The sequence below is a fragment of the Typopeltis vanoorti genome, chromosome 17 (assembly GCF_054136105.1).
Source record: "Typopeltis vanoorti isolate ZY-2024b chromosome 17, IOZ_Tvanoo_1.0, whole genome shotgun sequence".
NCBI lineage: Eukaryota > Metazoa > Arthropoda > Arachnida > Uropygi > Thelyphonidae > Typopeltis > Typopeltis vanoorti.
Window position 1 is genome coordinate 33,453,405 of NC_143565.1, and position 21,894 is coordinate 33,475,298.

Sequence of the window (21,894 nt, forward strand, 5' to 3'; positions counted from 1 at the left end):
ACACTTAAACAACCAACACCCCAGAATCAAGTTCACCCTGGAAGAAGAAAAAAACAACTGCCTTCCTTTCTTAGACACACTAGTCATCCGCCAGCATGATGGAACCTTGGTTTTCTCGGTTTATAGAAAACTCACCCATACAGGCAGATACATTCACCAACAATCCCCCCCCCCCTCACAACAATATGGAATCATTGAGACACTACACAACATGGCTAAAGTTATCTGTTCTAATGACAATGCCTTAACCACAGAACTAAACCACATTCTCAACACTTTTTTAGCCAATGGTAACCTCCCAAAAAAATCCAAAAAATATTGAAACCAATAACCCCCCCCCCTCACAACAAGGATTACTCTAAATCCATCACCTTTCCATATATCTGAGGCACTTTGGAAAAAATTACAAAAATCCTAAAAAAACATGACTTAACTTCTTGTTACAGACCTTATAAAAAAATTGGCATCCCTTATCCGCTCCACTAAAGCCCAACCTCCCCCCCCATACCTACCTGGTGTATACCAGGTCCCTTGCAGTTGTAAGCTGTCCTACTTTGGCTATACAGGCAGGACAGCTAATATCAAAATTTCAGAACACAAGGACTACATCCGTTTTCACCAATACAGCCATTCTGGTCTTGCAGACCATACACTGGATACCCGCCATAGAATACGTTGGAAGAAAGCCACGATAATGCACCATAGCAAATTCAAATACGAAAAGCTATTCATGGAATCAGCCTCAGCCCTAAGAAACAATCCAAACCTCAACAAATTTGGTTGCATGAGACTGCCCCAAATTTGGGAAATCTACATCAGAAGACCTTCAGCCCAATCGGCCAAGAATACCAACATTCCCCGCTACGGGGCACCATCAGGACTTTTAGGAGAAAGAATAGCTTCCTGCTTCGTTCCTCATTTACTGTGTGTTGTGCTTGCATGCACATGTCTTGTATTTAAGTTCCTGTGATAATGGCAACTTGACGTTGACGAAATATTGGAAGTGTATTAAAATTTATTTTAATGTATATTATATTGTACGCTGTAATTTCCTTAAAATATTTAATAAGAAAGTATTCATTGTATAAACTTAACTTTGCAAAAAGCAGAAATTGACAGAATTTAAGAGTTGAATTTAGAGAAGTAAAATCATTGAAAGAAATAAAATTTTTTCCATGTTTTTCTGTAGCTTATTAAGAACTGATGATAAGAGTGAAGCAGAAGTTACCTTCATTCAGTTCAAAGATAAGCTTCCTGTTATAATGGAATGCATTCCTGATATTACAAAAGATGTGTTACAAGAAATTACTACAGTGATACGAGAGAAACCATCCTGGACTGCAACTCATATAGCTGCTCGTTTTGGATTAGTTAACTGTTTCAATCATAGCCTTATTGTGAGGTATGTCATTGAAATATATTTTATAATGGCATAGTTCACGTTTTGTGTTTTATTGTAGTTAAATGTTGCACGTGTAATGCAAACGTTTTTTTATAAAAGCAATGCTTTTAAGTTAAGACAGATTTGTCTTATTCTAGAAAAGGAATACTTTGCAAAATGGTGATGTCAAGTCACATGAATGATTTTCTTGGTACTTCTGTCTACTTTGTTATTCATTACTTGTAGCTTTTTACCACTATATCAAAATTATAAGAGCACTTTTAGCAGCTTACCATTCAAAACTGCTGAATAATTAGCAATCCAGATAAATGTTCTAGTTTTATTTTTTTTTATCCTTTCTAACAGAGAAACTTACAATATGATTAGTGCTTATTATTTCATTAAATATTTCTTGATGCCCAATATAAAGTATAATACAGTAACTCAACAGAACATCCTTTTTATCCAAAGAGAGAAGGCAATTGTAACAAATCTGGTAAACATTGGGAGGGAAAGAGAAGATTTTATTTGATGGGAAGTAAACATGGAGGAAATGGAAAGAAAATAGACATAAGGTTATCTTTTTTAAAGGATCTACAAAATTGGTTATGAGATTCTAGCAATGTAAGGGATTATGACTCTGCATAGAGAATCGGTTTTCAGGCAACCAATGTGGGAAAATATAACTCAAGAAAGGTAATGTTTGTTTACATAAAAACTTTAATTTGCAAAATGTCCCTTTATTATATTCAGTTCTAGTGTATCTTTATCAACCATTCAACTTTTATTTGCAAAATGAACATATGTCTTATTCATTTTTCTAATGGATCCTCATCATTCATCAACTTCCTGATATATACCCTCAAGGGGGTGTGTACAGGATATGATAGTACTACATGAAAAATTTATACCATTACTAACTTCCTATCTGTAATTTTCCTCTAAATCAGTCTGTTACCTGTAAAGACTCCAATATTATTAGGTCTTATATTTCTGTCTTCTAAGGCACTTTTTACTGTATCAATCCACCTATATCTTGGTCTTCCCCTAGATCTTTTTCCTGCCAACCTGCAGAAAACACTTGTTTTGCTAATCTTTCCTCTCCCATTCTGCTTAAGTGACCATACCATCTGAGATTAGCTCTGTTAATGCATTCCTGGATGCTGACAATATCAAGTTCTTTCCTAATATCCTCATTTTTAATATGATATTGCTATTGATGCCACCTGTTCATGCCCCTAATCTTTCTCAGGACTCTCATATCTGCGGTTTCTAGTCTTTGGTCAAGTGTTTTACTTCTAACCCAGCTCTCAGATCCATAAGTTAAAATTGGTTTGAACACTGTCTTGTATACAGCTAATTTAGTGTTTTGGCTAATTTCTCTCTTATTTGATATAAATTTATTCAGTTGACTTCCTACCATACCAGCTTTGTTGATTCTGTTGTCTATTTCCATATTTAATTTACAATCTTCGCTAAAAATCGTGCCTAAGTAGCTGAAATGTTTTATTTATTCTATGAGTTCTCCATTTGCAATGCAGTTGATATTTTCAATGTTTCTGACTGTTTTCATTGTCTTTGTCTTTTTAATGCTGACCTTCATACCATATCTATTACAACAGTTATTCAATTTAGTCAGGGAATCTTGCAGACTTGTAGTGGATTTATTTTGAGGTATAACATCATCCCCATAAAGCAAAGAGCTGAGATTAACACCCCCAATTTTGAGATCAGGTTTAATGGAACCTTATTAACCTAAATTTGGAATAATTGGGATTTTTGGCATTCAACACAAAAATTTACCTGTTACACATAGGATACTGATCTCGAAGCATTACACTATCTATTATAAAGCTTTAAGATCAGCATCATCATTATCATCAATTTCCTGATATGTACCCTCCTGAAAATTAGTCTATTACTTGTCAGCATCTCAATATTGTATCTAAAATTTTGTTCTTCTGACTGAACGAATCCATCTAGATCTTGATGGATTGATTTCTCTGGCTTCTCTTTCCTGTCATCTTAGAATCACAGATCTGTTTTGCTAACCTTTCCCCTGTCGTCTGTTCAGGCCCCTAATTCTTCTCATAACTCTCATAACTATGGTCTCTGATCTCTGATCGAGTTCTTATTTCTAACCCAACTGGTTTAAAACTGATTTGAATGCTGTCTTGTATACGGCTAGGTTCATGTTTTGGCTAATTTCTCCCTTATTGCATATAAATTTTTTCAGCTAGTTCCCCACTAGCATTGCTTTTTCTGGTATCTAATCCCAAATTTAATTTGTTATGTTCATTAAAAATTGTGCCTATATAGCTCAAATATTTTACTCGTTCTACAGATTCTCCATTGAGAATGCAGCTGAAGTTTGCTATTTTCATAGTTTTGGTTCTTTTATTGCCTAATTTTCATGCCAAATTTGTTACAGCTGTTATTCAGTTTAGTTGGAGAATCCTTCAACTTGCACTCGATTTTTTTAGAAATACAACATCATCTGCATTAAACGAGGAGCTGAATTTGATATCTCTAATTCTAATAATAAATTTAGTTTAATCCTTTATCCAAGTGCAAGCAAACAAAGTTTGCGCCTGAAAGTATCTTCAGGACTGGGGTAAGGTGGTACAACACCAGGGAAACTCCTTGCAAAGGTGGAGCAAGCTACCAACACTCCTATCTCAGTATCTCCCATAATGCAGAACACATCTCCTTGTGGATATGTCTAATGTTATGCATTAAGGGAAGGGCCACTACCTTTATTGAGGTCTCTTCAGTGGGAGCCAGGCCCAAGTGGAGATACCAGGCAGAAGCATTAGCAGGTCATCTCTACCTATAGGAGTTGCCAAATGGTGTGCCACCCTTTTTTAATAAATTACTCTGGATTTAGAGAATGATGTTGAAAGTTTATTTTTCACTTGGTTAGAGTATAATAAATTTAGTTTAATCCTTTATCCAAGTGTGAGCAAACAAAGTTTGCGCCTGAAAGTATTTTCAGGCTTACTTTCAGGCACAAACTTTGTTTGCTCACACTTGGATAAAGGATTAAACTAAATTTATTATACTCTAACCAAGTGAAAAATAAACTTTCAACATCTTTCTCTAAATCCAGAGTAATTTATTAAAAAAGGGTGGCACACCATTTGGCAACTCCTATAGGTAGAGATGACCTGCTAATGCTTCTGCTTGGTATCTCCACTTGGGCCTGGCTCCCACTGAAGAGACCTCAATAAAGGTCGAAACTAGTCTGGGTAGTGGCCCTTCCCTTAATGCATAACATTAGACATATCTGCAAGGAGATGTGTTTTGCATTATGGGAGATACTGAGATAGGAGTGTTGGTAGCTTGCTCCACCTTTGCAAGGAGTTGCCCTGGTGTTGTACCACCCTACCCCAGTCCTGAAGATACTTTCAGACGCAAACTTTGTTTGCTCACACTTGGATAAATGATTAAACTAAATTTATTATACTCTAACCAAGTGAAAAATAAACTTTCTCTGATTCTAATATCAGGTTTAAAGTCACTTTCTTTCATAACCAATCCATATTGATGATGAATAAGAGTAGAGATAATGTGCATTCTTGTTTTATCCCTGATTTTGGCTACTTTCTCCCTTATTCCATATAAATTTATTCAACTAGCTCCCCAGAATGCTAGCATTGCTTACTCTAGTGTCTAATCACAAAATCCTATCCATCTCTGTGGGAAGAGTTGGATGAATTGGAGGTTCTTAGGATATTGCAGAATCTCAATGTAAATACAGCTGTGTGATTAGATGGGATTTCAACTAGGGTTTTGTGAGAATGTGCAAGGGAACTGGCAGTGCCTTTTAAATTTAAGTGTCAGCTCTTGTAGAGTTCCAAGGGAATGGAAAGAGAGCAAAATAATTCCTTTGCATAAGGGACGTTCTAAGACTGCAGTAGCAAATTACAGACCAATCAGTATCTTATGCGAGGTGGCAAAAGTACTAGAAAAATTGTTAAAAAGGAGAATTCAAGAATGGGTAGATAAAAATATGATACTGTATGAGGTCAACATGGATTTGTGAAGGGTCGGTCATGCCTTAGTAATTTACTAACTTTTTATAATAGAGTAACAGCTGAGTTGGATAAAGGAAATGGCTACACAATGATTTTGCTGGATTTTGCAAAGACATTTGGCAGAATACCACATGGAACTCTGTTATGCAAATTAGAATAAATGGGGATGTATATGACACTGGTTAAGTGAATAAGAGGATGGCTGCTGGACAGATATCAAAAAGTGACATACGGAGGGGCAGAATCGAGGCAAAAACAGGTGACTAGTGATGTGCCGCAAAGTTGAGTGCTGGGACCATTGCTGTTTATTTTGTACATAAATGATATAGGAAATAACCTGAAGGAAATATTCAGTTGTTTGCTGATGATACAAAATTAGGTAGATAATCGTTAATCAACGTGATGTGGATGGCTTACGGGATGATTTAAATATGCTGTCGGTATGGGCAAAAGTTAATGGGTGTCAGTTTAATGTCGAGAAATGTAAAGTTATGTGCATTTTGGGATAAATAGATTACAAACCATGTATCACATTGATGGCACCGTATTCTAGGAAATAGATGAAGCTAGAGATTTAGGGATGGTGACAGACAGAGAGTTAAAGTTTAGAGGACATATTGCTAAGTTTGCTGAGGTAGCCCATAAGATTACTTGGCTATTGAAGAACAAATTAACAAGTAGTGATAAGGAAGTTGTTATTCCTCTTTATAAGGCTTGATATGCCCACATCTGGATTACTGTGCTTAAATCTGGTTCCCTGGGTTTCTTGGGGATGAAGAAGTGGTGGAGAGGATTCAGAGGCAAGTGACCAAGATGGTGAGTGGCCTGCGGAACATTCCTTATGAGGATAGATTGAAGGTGTGTGGATTGCAGAAGTTGGTTGATAGAAGAAAAAAAGGGGATATGACAGAAACATTTAAGTTGCTTAAAAGATTTTATGGGATAGATGCATAGGAAATGTTTCAGCACTTCGCTTTAGGAACAAGAACAAAGGATCAATCTTGGAAGTCGAATAAAGGTGTGGTTAGTAGGGATGTGAGGATTAGATTTTTTGCTTAGGGAGTTCTGAATAATTGGAATGAGTTGCCAGAGTCAGTTGTGAGTGGTTTGTCTGTTAATGGGTTCAAGTAGAGGTATGATAGATTATTTGGATAGATTGGGTCTCCTGTGATGGGTCTTCGGACTCCATGGATGGGCCCGTATAATAATAATAATTTTATATCAAACATCCTCCTGTATTTCCATTCATTCTAACTACTGACTTATAACTTAATATAGACTATGGATTGTATCGATTTATATAATGTCCCATTTACCCAATGTAATTTATCTATAAAATTATAGTGTTTTGAAAAGCTTTTCTTTAGTCACCTTGTCATATGCATTTTCCAGATCTACAAAACTTAAGTACTGTCACATTCCCAAAATTTTTGAACTATATGTCATAAATTGAAAATCTGATCTTGACCTCCATTGGTCTTGAACCTAGCTTGCTTTTCTTCAAGTTTCTCATCCAGAATTTTTCTTAACCTCTTTTCAAGATTGTTTCCATAAATCTTATATGGAACTTAAATCTTATATCTTAAATCTTATATATCCACAACTTACAAATCAGGTCACCTCTCTGACCAATAAGTGACAACAAATGCTTTTTTTTGGCAGATACAACATGCGGTCATGACATAGCCCTACACTCATCCCAAAAATGTTCCGATGACGGTCACACAATCGAAATGGCTCACACCCCGTTAACGCTCCCCCCCACCCCAGTTTCCCATAAAAACCCTTCCCCAAAGAAGTGCTTAAGTATAATAATATATATATATATTATTTAAAAAAAAACCCGGGTTTTCAAATGATTCTTCCCGCCTTGCGTCAAACACTCTCCCCCCCACTTTTTTCCCAACCCCCCCCCTTCTTAACAGCCTAACAGCAGAAGTATGGAGAATGAAGACATTCTAGCATCTAAACAAGGTACGTACAAAATTTTTTTTCCGCAATTATTCTGCTATATTTTCCTTTAAAATACACTTGTAATGCCCTAAAAATTTCTTGAGTTAAAAAGCCAATGCATTTAAAATAAGGAAAACTCCTAAACAAAAACAGGCTATAATAGCCATAAAAATAATAATCTTATATGGGATATTTAGTAGAGAAATTCCTCTATAATTTTCACATTCAGCTTTCTTTCCTTTTTTATAGATGCAAATTATGAGAGCTTTACTCTAATCATCTGGAATTCAATCATCTAAAGAGGCCCTCTGAATTATGCAGTGCAGCTGCTGTAAAACTTCTATACTTTCATATTTGAGCTTTTCTGGTCAAATATCATCTATTCCAACTTTTCTAGTTTTTGATGGCTTTTTCTACCTCTTGAACTGATACATACTCCTGTTTCCATTCTTCTTGGAAATTTTCAAACTGCTGTTCTGTCAGTGTTTGTTTTATTTAGCATTCTTTCAAAGTAATTACTCCAGACAATTAGGATATCCTTATCTTCAGTTTTACTGTCACCTTCATCATATTTGATTCCTTTACTAGTACTCTTTCCTTCATTCTAAGCTTTTTCAATAGCCTTCAGAACATTTTCCCACCTTCCTGATATTTATCTTCTACATTCTTACCAAAGTCTTCTAATGACTTTCCTTCAGCTACTTTACCACATAGGGCATCTGCCGACTTATTTGCTAGGAATTTTTAGCATGCTTTCTTCTTTTCCAGGACTGCTTTTTTTAACATCCTATACCCATGGTGTTCTTATTTTTCTATCCTTACAGATTACATAGCCACATGCTTCCCTAGATGAATCAATCAATGTGTTTTTCAGAGTTTCCACTGAAATTCCAAGATTTGGATCTTGTTTTCAAACTGTTTCATATTTTCTTCAATAATGTTTGTGCAGTTTAGTCTACAGTTTACTTGTAAAAGCTGCTCAATTTTATATACAGTTTAGTATATTTAATTCAATGTACAGTTTAGTCTACAGTTTACTTGTAAAAGCTGCTCAATTTTAATTATTTTTGAAATTTTCTTACATACTTTTCTTTTTCTTTTCTTTTTTTTTTTTTTCAATGTGATATTCATTTTTATTATACTTAGAACTCAGTGATGGTCACTTCCAATTTCATATCCTCTGTACACTCTTGTATCCTGAACCAGCATGAAGATATCACTATCAACAATGACACAGCAAATGAGACTTTTCTTATTTCATGTATCTTCTTGCCATGTGAACTTGTGCACATCTTTATGTTGGAACATGGTGTTAGTAATGACTATTCCTGGTTCTCAGCAGAAGTCCAATAGATTCTTACCATTTTTATTAGCCTTGCTAATTTATTTCTTACTCTCCTGTTTACATCTCCAACAAGAATCAATCGTTCCATTTTCTTTATGTCAGCCGTGTGCTCTAATGACTCAACTTCTTCCTTAAAAGAACCTTCTGTGAGACCATAGACAGAGAGAAGTTTCGTTGACCATTTCCTTATTTTGATGTTTCTGTGGGACTCGATTATTAGAGGTGTGATTACAAATAAAGTGCACAAAACATGTTTTCCTGGTGGAACAGTGAAGCAAATAACTGATGTGTTGCAGAAAAGGTAAGACCAGGCATCAAAACTAGTGGTAGTCATGGGCACAAATGACTTAGTTGGGGAGAAAAAGAATGTTGATAAAGACTTGAGGAAGTTGGAAGTTTTTCCACTTGGTTATACTATAAATTAAAGATGCCAAGAAATTATAGTCTTGGTTTAATCCTTTATCCAAGTTGTAAGAAAAGAAAGTTTGTGCCTGAAGTAATTTCAGGACAAGGCAACTTGTATATAGAAGCTAATGACTTCACATCACTTGCCTTAGTATCCCATAATGCAAAGCACATATCCTTACGGACATGTATAATGATGTTCATTATGAGAAGAGTCGCTACCCAGTGACTCTTCCCATAAGGGTAGTGAACATAATGCATAGCATTATACTTATCCATAAGGATATGTGCTTTGCATTATGGGATACTAAGGCAAGTGATGTGAAGTCATTAGCTTCTATATATGAGTTGCCCAGTCCTAAAATTACTTCAGGTGCAAACTATGTTTGCTTACACTTGGATAGAGGATTAAACCAAGAATATAATTTCTTGGCATCTTTAATTTACTTGAGGAAGTTGTTGCAGCAGGTAAAGAAGAATCGTGTTGTTGGGAAAGTCATAGGCATGTTGCAAGAAGGAGAGTAGAAATAAGGAATACTAAGATGGCTGAGTTGTGTGAGGTATAGGGGTTCAATTTGTGAACCTTTAGAGCGAATTTAAAAGGAAGTTGGAATCGTTTAAAGCTGACGGATTACACTTGAATAGGTTTGGTGTTGGACGTTTAGAAAGTCTATTGTTATCTAAGAAGACACAGAGTCAAGAAATTAATCCAGTAAATGATCAGTCTACTTGTGAAGCAGAATTGCACAAATAAAACTGTATGGCAGGAGGAAGATGAATATGAGGTTGAAGTTGCAGCAGTACAAATGATGGAATGAATAAAGACATGAGGATGGGACAGATAGAAATGGAAATCAGAGTCAGTATCAGAAGAATGAGAGTGGTCAGACTAAAGAGAGAGGTGTGGTATAGCAGCTATAATAGAGAATGTTGGTGTTGGTAGAATGACCTCAAACATGCAGGGAGTTTGAGTTATGTTTGTACACAAATGTAAGAAATATTTGAAACAAGAGAGCTGAGTTTGTTGCATTGATTGAGTCAGTATGACCAAAGATAATTGGAATAAGTGAAACTTGGTTGTTTGAGGAGGATGTGGTGTTGGGAATAAAAATAGAAGAATATATAATTTTATGGAAGAATAGAAATCTGAAAACAGGAGAGGTGGGGAATGATGTTAATGATTGCAGAGGAATTGTGTCTGTGAAGTGTGGAAGTTGATAGTGCATGAACAGATTTTGAGGTTGTGAAGTTGAAATAAAAGGTTAGCATATTTGATAGGATGCTGTTATAGGCCAGGGAATACAGAAAATACTTATTGTGAAATGTTTAGGCAAATTAGTTGGGCATGTAAAAAGAAGGTGATGCTGATGGGTGACTTTAATTACAGGAAAGGAATAGTAGTGTATGGGAACAAGGAAAGTGAGTTTGTGGAATTTCTGAAAGTTAAATATCTTAAGAAGCATTTAATGTTTTGGAGTTTGTGATAACTTTGCAACATGTAGTTGTTAATAAAGTTTGACACTGCTGCTGGTTGGTGAGAGTGATCTTGAGGTACTTATTTGGGAAGTGATGAAACAAGAAAAGATCTCTGCCAAAAATGGATATATGTGGAAGTATAAAGCAGGTGATTATAGGAGGCGCTATAGTCAGTTAGCATCAATACTTTAGGTAGATGAGCTGAGTGGAAAAGATATTGACAATGCATGGAAACTCACAAGAAAAATACTGTATCCTTCCATTTCTATTTCTGTTAGAGTATCTTCTTTTGGTGTTATAATAGATAGGAAGTTGAATAGTATGTCACTCTAAAGGGATGTATAGGAAATTATGATAGTACCACTTGAAAATTTGCATCATTACTAACTTGACAGTTATCCTCCAAATTCATCTGTTATCTGTCAGTACTGCAGTATTGTCATATCTTACATTTTTATCTTTGAAGGCACTTCTTGCTTTATTATAGCCTGCTTACAATTTCTTCCTTGCAGGTCTTTTCTAGCAAGTAAAGGACAGTAAAAGACATGTTTTGATAACTTTCCTTTCTCGTTCTGTTTAAATGACACCACCATCCCCTGAATTTAGCTCTGCTTGTACGCGCTTGAATACTAAGAGTGACAAGTTTCTTCCTAATCATCATTTTTAATGATTCTGTTCATTCATTCATTGATACCTTCTGTTCATTCCCCCTAATATTTCTCAAAACTGACTTATCTGTTGTCTCCATTCTTTGATCATTTAACTCCACACTTGCATGGGAAATATGTAATGTGGTGTGCACATGACATAATTTAAATTCCTACTCTTTACTCAGTGTAGCATAGAATGCGGAAATATACTGTTTAGAATAATGAATGAGTGAATGGAACAGTAGTGACCAAATCACATAGTGAGTAACATATTGTTGCAGGATTACCATATGTTCATGTTTTGTGCAGTAGTTATATATATACAAACAAAGGTTGTATATTGCTCTATACAGATAAAAATTTAAATATCAAGTCATATAAAACTTTAATTTTATATGTGATATTATTTTGTTACGTTATTTAATTACTCTGATTCAGTGATTTATAAATGTAATATATTAATTATTTGTACAATCTTTTGTTGTCGTTAGATACGGTATATATGTAATAGTTTTAATAAACATAATTTTGAAAATATGTTATTCCAAAGATGGCAATTCCATGTATTCTATAGTAGATAACAACTTCCTATATACTTTGGAATGGACATTGAATCAGATTTCAATGATTTATTTGTGACTCCCTCCTATGAAAGCCTATGGTATGTTAGTACTGTGGGTGGGCTAAAGTCTTAAATTCTTTTTAAAATATTTTTTCATAATTTTTTATTTTATTTTATGCTAGCTAGACCTGCTGGGTGGTAGATGACCTGCTTTGGCTGATGAAAAACCTTACTCATTGAAGGACTGGAAGTGGCTGTTGCTATATTTGGTCCTGAGAGTAGGTGGTTCTAGTTTCTGTCACCTTCCAATTTTCTAACATGTTATGGAAATTCAGAACCTCTCCTGTCTTCAATAGTAAAGCAGTTTTGCATGCCAGTTGCCAGACCAAACAGGACCTGGTTGTACAGGACCAAACCAGATTGCTCAGCTGCTGTATAATCTTGCTACCATCTATTTCGGCACATCATCTCTGGAAGGAAGTCATATAGTGGGATGTGAGAGGCATGCTGTTGAAGCCACATTATGACATGGAGACTAGATGTACTCTGTATGGACAATATGCCTGAGTCTATTTCCTCCCACATTATGTTCCACTGTTCATTTTCTCTTTACTTCTAAATACTAACATGACAGTAAGCCTAAATAAATATAGTGCCATTGTATTCGAAATTAAAAAAAAAAAAAAACTTCCTCAAAAATTCCTCCCTAAATAAAAAACTCAAAAAGAAACCTTAAAAAAAATTTCTTGTGGTGTTTATACCACAAATGCTGGGAAAGCATTTGTGGTATAAGTGCCAACCTAAATGATGTGTACTCTCACCTGCAGACACCCAAACCTACTATTTTGTTTTTGATGAAATCTTAAATTTACTACCACATCAACAACAAACATATAATCTGTCCAAACTACATTCTGTGATTCCTTCCTCCATATGGGTGGTATCTGTGCTTTTGTGATCTGATATTCCTTGCCTGAGGATGCCTAATATGGAATCATCCCTTTTTACCTGTTGCTTAAGATTTCCTTGCTGCATTATGCATCACTCATCTACTGTCTCAGCCGCTCTCCTAGTAAGAAAATCGTTATAGCCTTTATGACTTCTTATCTTTAAGTTAATTTCCTGCAACCCACTATCTAAATATTGAAGTCATCATTCTCAGTGACTTTAATGTCCACAGCTCTAACTGGATCCCTTTTGCCAGCTCCTCTGAATAAGCAGGAAGAGAATTTGAGGTATTTGCTGTAAGCAATGACCTAAAACAAATTGTTCATCTCCCAACCAGAATTCCCAACACTCCTCTCTGCTCATCAACAACTTGGATCTTTTCTTAACTAGTTTTCCTTACAGATGATCTCGTCTTTAATTCAGATCAAAATTTTACCTAGGTGAAATTTTGTGGCACACTTGCGGCACCCTAGGGTGCTGCAAGTATGCCACAAGGGTGCTGCGAAATTTTGAATCATTTATTTGAAAAAAGCAAAATATTCAATTGCCACAAATAACTAAATCAAAAACAAAAAAATTATATATTTTGATTTTAATGGATGAAGCGTATATAAAAATTATCATTTTTTGTATCACTCTTTTATTATATCCTGGGATTTCATTAGATCACAGCTTGTCGTAGTAACTAGATATGTGACTGCACATAAATACAGGGGAAAATGAAAGGTTAATTGTCCTGCTGTCTGTTTTAGTATTTCTCTGTTCAGTGTGGCAAGTATTATACATGATCATTTCCCCTAAACAAAAATCATGAGTCTTTTGTCATCGGTGAGAATAAATGGAGTACAATATTAAAGTCGTTAAATTCAGTGAGTAGAGGTTTTTCTTATTGTTATATATTCCAACTATAACGAGAGACTTCGTAAACAAATGTTTTTCCTTTTTCCATTTGGAAAAAAAATTATTTATTTGAAATAAATTTTAAAATAAAATATTCAAGTTACATATGCCCTTCAAAATCATGAATAATTTTTTCCTTAAAAAAAGAAGTGAAGATTCTGACGATCAAGAAATGTCTACTTGTAGCAAAGCTAATGAACCAATTCGCACTAATAAATTATCAAAAACTGATACTTGCATTAATGAAGATTTGACTATTTTTAACGTTCAGCAACAAAAAAGCACTGAAACAAAAGAAACAGAAAGAATAAGTTCATGTAAAAAGGGAACAATAAAAAATAATGTAAAAACTCGTTTATATCAAGAGAGCTATCTAAAAATGGGATGTACGTGGTGTGGTGATAAATTAATTCCCAGGCCTAAGTGTATTTTGTGTGGTTTAGTTCTATCAAATGAGGTTATGGTTCCTAGCAAATTATTGCGACATTTCTCCACAAAACATGACAACTTGTCGAATAAAAATCCTGAATATTTCAAAGAGTTAATAAGATTAAAAGAAAAACAAAGTAAAAGTTTTGTAAGAAAGTTTACAATTTCCGACCGAGTTCAAGAAGTGAGTTATTTATTCGCTGAAATAATTGTGAAGGAAATGAAGCCTCATACTATTGGCGAAACCTTGATTCGTCCGGCCTGTTCAGCAATTGTGAGAACAATTTTTGGTACTGAGGCAGAAGAAGAAATAAAGAAGATTCCATTATCAAATGATACTATGAGTAGACATATTAATGATCTGTCAGTCGATATTGAAAAGTCAGTTATAACCAAAATAATCATCATCATCAAATTCCTGCCATGTACTCACAAGGGGTGTACAGGATATGATAGTACTACATGAAAAAATTATATCATTACTAACTTCCTATCTACAATTTTCCTCCAAATCAGTCTGTTACTTGTCAAGACTCCAACATTATCAGATCTTATATTTCTATCGTCTAAGGCACTTTGTACCATATCAATCCACCTATATCTTGGTCTTCCTCTGGGTCGTTTTCCTGCCAACCTGGCAGAGAACACTTGTTTTGCTAATCTTTCCTCTCCCATTCTATTTAAGTGACCATATCACCTGAAATTAGCTCTGCTAACGCATTCCTAGATGCTGACAATGTCAAGGTCTTTCCTAATATCCTCATTTTTAATATGATATTGCCATTGATGCCATCTGTTCATGCCTCTAATCTTTCTCAGAACTCTCATATCTGCGGTCTCTAGTCTTTGGTCAAGTGTTTTACTTCTGACCCAGCTCACAGATCCATAAGTTAAAACTGGTTTGAACACTGTCTTGTATACAGCTAATTTAGTGTTCCGACTAATTTATCTCTTATTCCATATGAATTTATTCAATTGACTTCCCACCATACCAGCTTTGCTGATTCTGTTGTCTATTTCCATATTTAATTTACCATCTTCACTAAAAATCATGCCTAAGTAGCTGAAATCTTTTACTTGTTCCACAGGTTCTCCATTCACAACACAGTTGACATTTTCAATGATTCTGACTATTTTCATTGTCTTTGTCTTTTTATTGCTGACCTTCATACCATATCTATTACAACAGCTATTCAATTTAGTCAGAGAATCTTGCAGACTTGTAGCGGATTTATTTAGAAGTATAACATCATCCGCATAAAGCAAAGAGCTGACATTAACATCTCCAATTTTGATATCATGTTTAATACCACTTTCCTTCATAATGTGATCCATATAGATAATGAATAACAGAGGGGATAATGTACATCCTTGTCTCACACCAGATTTAACATTGAACCATCTTCCTGTACTTCCTTCAATTCTAACTGCTGACTTACAACTCAAATAAAGACTAAGTATTGCTTGATATAATGCCCCATTGACACCATATAACTGCAGCGTATTGAATAACTTCTCTCGTGGCACCTTATCATATGCCTTTTCCAAATCAACAAAACTTAAATACAGATCTTTGTTATATTCCCATGCTTTCTCGACTATTTGTTGTAAAGTGAAGATCTGATCCTGACAGCCTCTGTTTGGCCTGAATCCAGCTTGTTCTTCACCAAGCTTTTCTTCCACAATTCTTCTCAACCATTTCTCAAGTATACTTGCATAGATTTTGGCAGGAACACTCAGTAGGGAAATACCTCTGTAATTCTCACATTCAGTTTTATTTCCCTTTTTATATATGGGTACTATGAGAGCTCTACTCCAATCATCGGGAATTCGTCCCTCTGTCCAGGCTTTCTGAACTATGCAGTGCAGCCACTGTAAGACTCTTATACCACCATACTTCAGCATTTCTGGTCGAATATCATCTACTCCAGCTGCCTTTCCACATTTCAAGCCTTTGATGGCTTTTTCTACTTCAAGTATGGATATGTATTCCATACTTGAAGTAGAAAAAAAACTTCATTTAGCAGTTTTTCAAAGTAATTACTCCATACTTCAAGGATATCTTTTATTCCAGTTTTTATGTCACCTGTATCATCTCTAACTCCTTTTACAGCACTCTTTCCTCCATTCCTAAGCTTCTTCAACAACCTCCAGAATATTTTGCCACCTTCTTGATATTTATTTTCTATATTCTTGCCAAAGTCCTGCCATGACTTTTGTTTAGCTAGTTTTACACAGTGTTTAGCATTCTTGCATTTGTCTCTATATTCTCTAAGAGCACAAGCTGACTCATTTGACAGAAACATTTGATATGCTTTCTTCTTTTCCTTCACTGCCACTTTAACTTCCTGTGTCGACCACGGAGTTCTGATTTTTCTATCCTTGCAGACAACCTCACCACATGCCTCTCTGGCTGAATCAATCGGTGTTTTCTTGAAGGCTTGGCACTGAATGGTAAGCCTTCAAGAAAACTTCAAGAACTAAACCAAGGTTTGGTTCCTGTTCTCAAACTCTTTCATTTTTTCTTCAATAATCTTTGTGTATTTTGGCGAAATGGTTAGGCAGGTTGCGAATTCCACGCTCTATTTGGATCATGATTTCTTCAGCAGGTATCCTTTTAGGAGCTAGGGCGAAATTGTGACCACGTGAAAGTGCGGTGAGTGCTTCAGGCTTTAAAACTGCCGACGAGAGGTTGACTACAGTGTTGCGTGGTGGCTGGGGTATGGAAGTAGAAGTCTTTGTCAGGTTTTCGTATTTTTTCACATGCCGACTATGTATTTTTTCGAATTCCTTTCTTGCCGATGCGCATGAGATGTCATGAAGTATAGACCATAGATCAAGGCCGAGTGTATTCGAAAGCTCTTCCTCTAGTGCCCGTAAGGTTTTGTTTTCATCGGCAAGGAGAACGCGCATCGCGGTAATTTGTTCTCTTAACAGGGCGAAGCTAGTGCGGTTATAAATGCGTCGTGCTTTCTCGGAAGTAAAACGGTGCTTCAATTTGACACAATTAGGGATCACTTTGTTATCCCGGCAGCGTTTTAGGAATGTTAGACGATTTATTTGCCTCGATATCTTCAACCTCAGTTTGCCGTATTGACAGGCCTTTCGTGCGATTGCATCTCCGTGGATGATCATGATTCTAGTAGCAAGACTCATACGTTGGTTAGACATAACTGGTAATTAGTTTACGGATTTAACAACACATATAAAGTATATTAATTAAATTAAAAGCTCGACGCATTTATAACTGCACTAGCTTCGCCCTGTTAAGAGAACAAATTACCGCGAACCGCGTTCTCCTTGCCGATGAAAACAAAACCTTACGGGAGCTAGAGGAAGAGCTTTCGAATACACTCGGCCTTGATCTATGGTCTATACTTCATGACATCTCATGCGCATCGGCAAGAAAGGAATTCGAAAAAATACGTAGTCGGCACGTGAAAAAATACGAAAACCTGACCAAGACTTCTACTTCCATACCCCAGCCACCACGCAACACTGTAGTCAACCTCTCGTCGGCAGTTTTAAAGCCTGAAGCACTCACCTCACTTTCACGTGGTCACAATTTCGCCCTAGCTCCTAAAAGGATACCTGCTGAAGAAATCATGATCCAAATAGAGCGTGGAATTCGCAACCTGCCTAACCACATCGCCAACAACGTAAGACTGGATGTAGTCGGTGTTCTTACTAAAGCCAAACCTCCAAAATCCAACTTATCCAAAAACGAATATACAGCCCTACAAGAATTGAAAAACAACAAAAAAATAGTAATCACCAAAGCTGATAAGGGAAGCGACACTGTGGTACTCAATCAAAAAGACTACAAAGGTAAGCTAAATTCTTTAGTACTAGACCGTACTACTTACCTCCCCATTGAATATAATCCGACCAGCTCTCAGATTAGAACTATCCACAGACTCCTTAAGAAAGTCACTTCTTGGCCTGTGGAAGTCACCAACAAACTTAAACCTTATAACTCTAGACCCCCCCCGATTATATGGACTCCCAAAAATACATAAACAAAATGTGCCATTGCATCCCATAGTGGATGGCATTGATTCCCCCACATATAAATTAGCCAAACATTTAGCCAAAACTCTCACACACTACACTGGCAACACACCATCACACATAAAAAACTCAGCCCACTTTAAAGCCAGTATAGAAAACCTCACACTCCAACACACTGACATAATGGTCAGTTTTGATGTCTCCTCCCTATTCACTAATGTCCTACTCAAAGAAACCCTGGAGCTCATCCAAGCCAAGTTTCCTCCCGATATCTCAGCCCTATTTCAGTTCACAATGAACTCAGGCTATTTCGTTTGGCAAGGAAAGTTCTACAAACAGATAGAGGGGACAGCCATGGGTTCACCACTTTCCGCACCCTTGGCCAATTTCTTTATGGAGACATTTGAAGAGAAAGCCTTAAACTCCGCCCCACAAAAACCCACTATTTGGCTTCGTTATGTGGATGATGTGTTTGCTATTTTGCCACATGGCTCAGACACACTCCACTCCTTCCTAGCACACTTAAACAACCAACACCCCAGAGTCCATTTCACCTTAGAAAAAGAGGAAAACAACACCCTCCCCTTCCTAGACACTTTAATCACCCGCCAGCTTGATGGATCTTTGGTTTTCTCTGTTTACAGAAAACTCACCTACACTGGCATATACATTCACCAGCAATCCCCCCCCCCCTCACAACAATATGGGGTGATAAAAACACTATATAACAGGGAAAAATTAATCTGCTCAGCTGACAAGGCCCTGACTATTGAACTAAACCACATCCTCAACACTTTCTTAGCCAATGGCTATAACCCCAAAAAAATCCAAAAAATACTAAAACCTGTAAACCACAACCCCCCTCCACAATAAAGATTACACCAAGTTTATCACCATCCCCTACATCCAGGGCACCTCTGAGAAAATAACCAATATCCTCAAAAAATATGACCTTACTTCCTGTTACAGACCATATAAAAAGTTGGCATCCCTTATCCGCTCCACCAAAGACCAACCACTTCCCCTAGACCTGCCTGGTGTATACCAGGTCCCTTGCAGCTGCAAATTGCCCTACTTTGGCCAAACAGGCAGAACAACAAATATCAGGATTTCAGAACACCAAGACTACATCCGGTTTAACCAGTACAGCCGCTCTGGGCTAGCAGACCATGCCTTAGATACCCACCATAAAATTTGTTGGAAGAAAACAAAAATAATTTATCGCAGCAAGTTTAAATATGAAAGATTATTCAAAGAATCTTCAGCAGCTCTAAAAAACGTTCCTAACCTCAACAAATTTGGGTGCATGAAACTGCCCCAAATTTGGGAGACTTTCATTATGAGAACTTCAGCCCAACTGCCAAGACTACCAAATTAGCCCGCAAGAGGGCACCATTAGGACTTTAGGAACAATATTAGTTTCTTGCTTTCTTCCTCATTTGCTTTATGTTAGTTCCTGAGTGCACATACCATATCTTTATATTCCTGAAGATGGCAATGTGACATTGCCGAAATATAGAAGTTATTCATTAAAGTTACCTTTAATTAATATACTTTATATGCGTTGTTAATTCCGTAAACTAATTACCAGTTATGAATAAACTATTCTCTGATATCTCTCCATCAACCACTCTCCTATCCATCTCACCAACCCTATATCCATCCCCATATGCCTGATTAGAATTCCATGTGGTATCCTTTCAAAGGCTTTAGCAAGGTCCAGTAGAATCACTGTAAACCCATTACCCTTATCCAGTTCATTTAGCCATCACTGTGTTATAAAATGTGAGCAAGTTACTGAGGCATGATCTACCCTTCGCAAAACCATGCTGTCCCCCATACAGTATCCCATTTTCATCTATCCATTCCTGTATTTTCCAATTGACTACTTTCTCCAAGACCTTGACAACAACTCCTGATGTGCTGATCGGTCAGTAATTTTCAGCTGCAGTGGAACTATTTTCCCCTCTTTCCACCTCCTCGGGACTAATCGAGACCCAAGATTGAAATTAAACAAAATGGTGAAGGGCACTGACAATTATTTTGCCACTTCACGTACGACACGAGGTAGTATACTATCCAATCCCACAGATGTATTCACATTGAGGTTTTGTAATAGACTTATTCACCTCCACTTAATTCACCACAATTCCCATATAAGCTGTTGGTTTCTTCATTCCTACAATATCACCACCTGGATGATATACTCTTGCAAAGTGCTCACTCAGTAATTCCACTATATCAACTAATTTAGTTACCTCCCTACCATCGGCATTCTTTAAAATCATTCTGCCGTATACATTTTTTCTTTTACTTGCAACATATCGAAAAAAACTGTTTGGGATTCTCTTTAGCCTGCATGGTTAATTTTCTTTCATAATCTGCTTTTGCTTTTCTTACCACACTCGTTACCCTTCTGGTCTGCGCTTTATACCGTTCCTGTGCCTGCAGGTCACCTTTCTCCTTAAATTCCATCCACCACAGTTGTTTTTTTTTTTGCAGCTCAAGCTTAGTGGTGTTATTCATCCATTTAATTCCTACTTGATTTACTATTTGGACTCTAGGTATACAGTCAGCCATTACCTCCCGCAAACACTCCTTAACCACCTCCTATGCACTATTAACATCCAGCCCTTGCAGTTTTACATGTCCTGGCACTGAACCAAGCAATCTCCTAAGCTCATCATACTTACCAGCCCGTTAATTCCACATGTACCCTTTCTTAATTGAAAATTCCACACATTTAAATACCTCCCATGTGATCACTTTATGATCACACCTTATGATTACTCTCACCATGCAATTACTAGGTCAAGCACTCTGGAACCCCTAGTATATTCCATTACATGTTGTCCCAGGTAGTTATCTCTTAATAATTGCATAAAATCCAATTCCTTCCTCCCATGTGTCCTCTTCTCCCTCCAGTCAATGTTACCATAGTTGAAATCCCCCATAATAATTACACTCCTTCCACTCATTGCTTCTATTTGCTTATGGATACTATCTCCACCATCTATTCCATCACCTGGTCTATAGCAGCACCCAACTGTATATTTTGTTCTGCTAATCTCACACCAAATACCCTCAAATGTGCTCTTTTCTCTATCCTGCAGTTCTACTTCTATTCTCCTTGGCTGCAGTTCACCAGCTATCATCAATAACACTCCTCCCCCCATTGTATTCTCCCTCTTCCTTCTGAACACACTATACCCATTAAATTCTATCCTACTAGATATATCATCTTCTGTCAGCCATGTTTCACTAATGCCAATAACCTGTGGCCTGGAAGAGCCAACCAAGTCCAAAAATTCTTCCTTCTTGTTCCTAATACTCCTGGCATTAGTATACATGAAATGCAGAAGATCGATAGTTCCTCTCAGATCCTTTCCTATATCGTTAATGAAGAAATTAAATAGTAGTGGTCCAAGAACAGAACCCTGCGGCACACCACCATTAGTCACCGGCCGTGCTTTGGACTCTACTCCTGAATAAACTACTCTGTGATATCTCTTCATGAACCACCCTCCTGTCCATCTCACCAACCTTATATCCATCCCCATATGCTGCAGTTTACTGATTAGAATTCATGTGGTATCCTGTCAAAGGCCTTAGCAAGGTGCAGCAGTCGTAAGCTGTAAACCCATTACCCTTATCCAGTTCAACTGTCACTGTGTTATAAATCGTGAGCAAGTTACTGAGGCATGAACTACCCTTCACAAAACCATGCTGTTCCCCATACAGTATCCCATTATCATCTATTCATCCCTGTATTTTTTCTTTACTTCTTTCTGCAGAAA

General features: G+C 36.7%; 1 protein-coding gene across 2 annotated transcripts in view; it reads left to right on the forward strand.

Moving 5' to 3' along the window:
• iPLA2-VIA (calcium-independent phospholipase A2 VIA) overlaps window positions 1-21,894 on the forward strand; it is a 369,611-nt gene that overhangs the window by 64,147 nt on the left and 283,570 nt on the right. For both annotated transcript variants that reach the window (XM_090407696.1, XM_090407695.1), the window contains exon 3: window positions 1,190-1,402. In XM_090407696.1, the coding sequence (XP_090263822.1) occupies window positions 1,190-1,402 (213 nt within the window). The remainder of the gene's footprint in view (window positions 1-1,189; window positions 1,403-21,894) is intronic.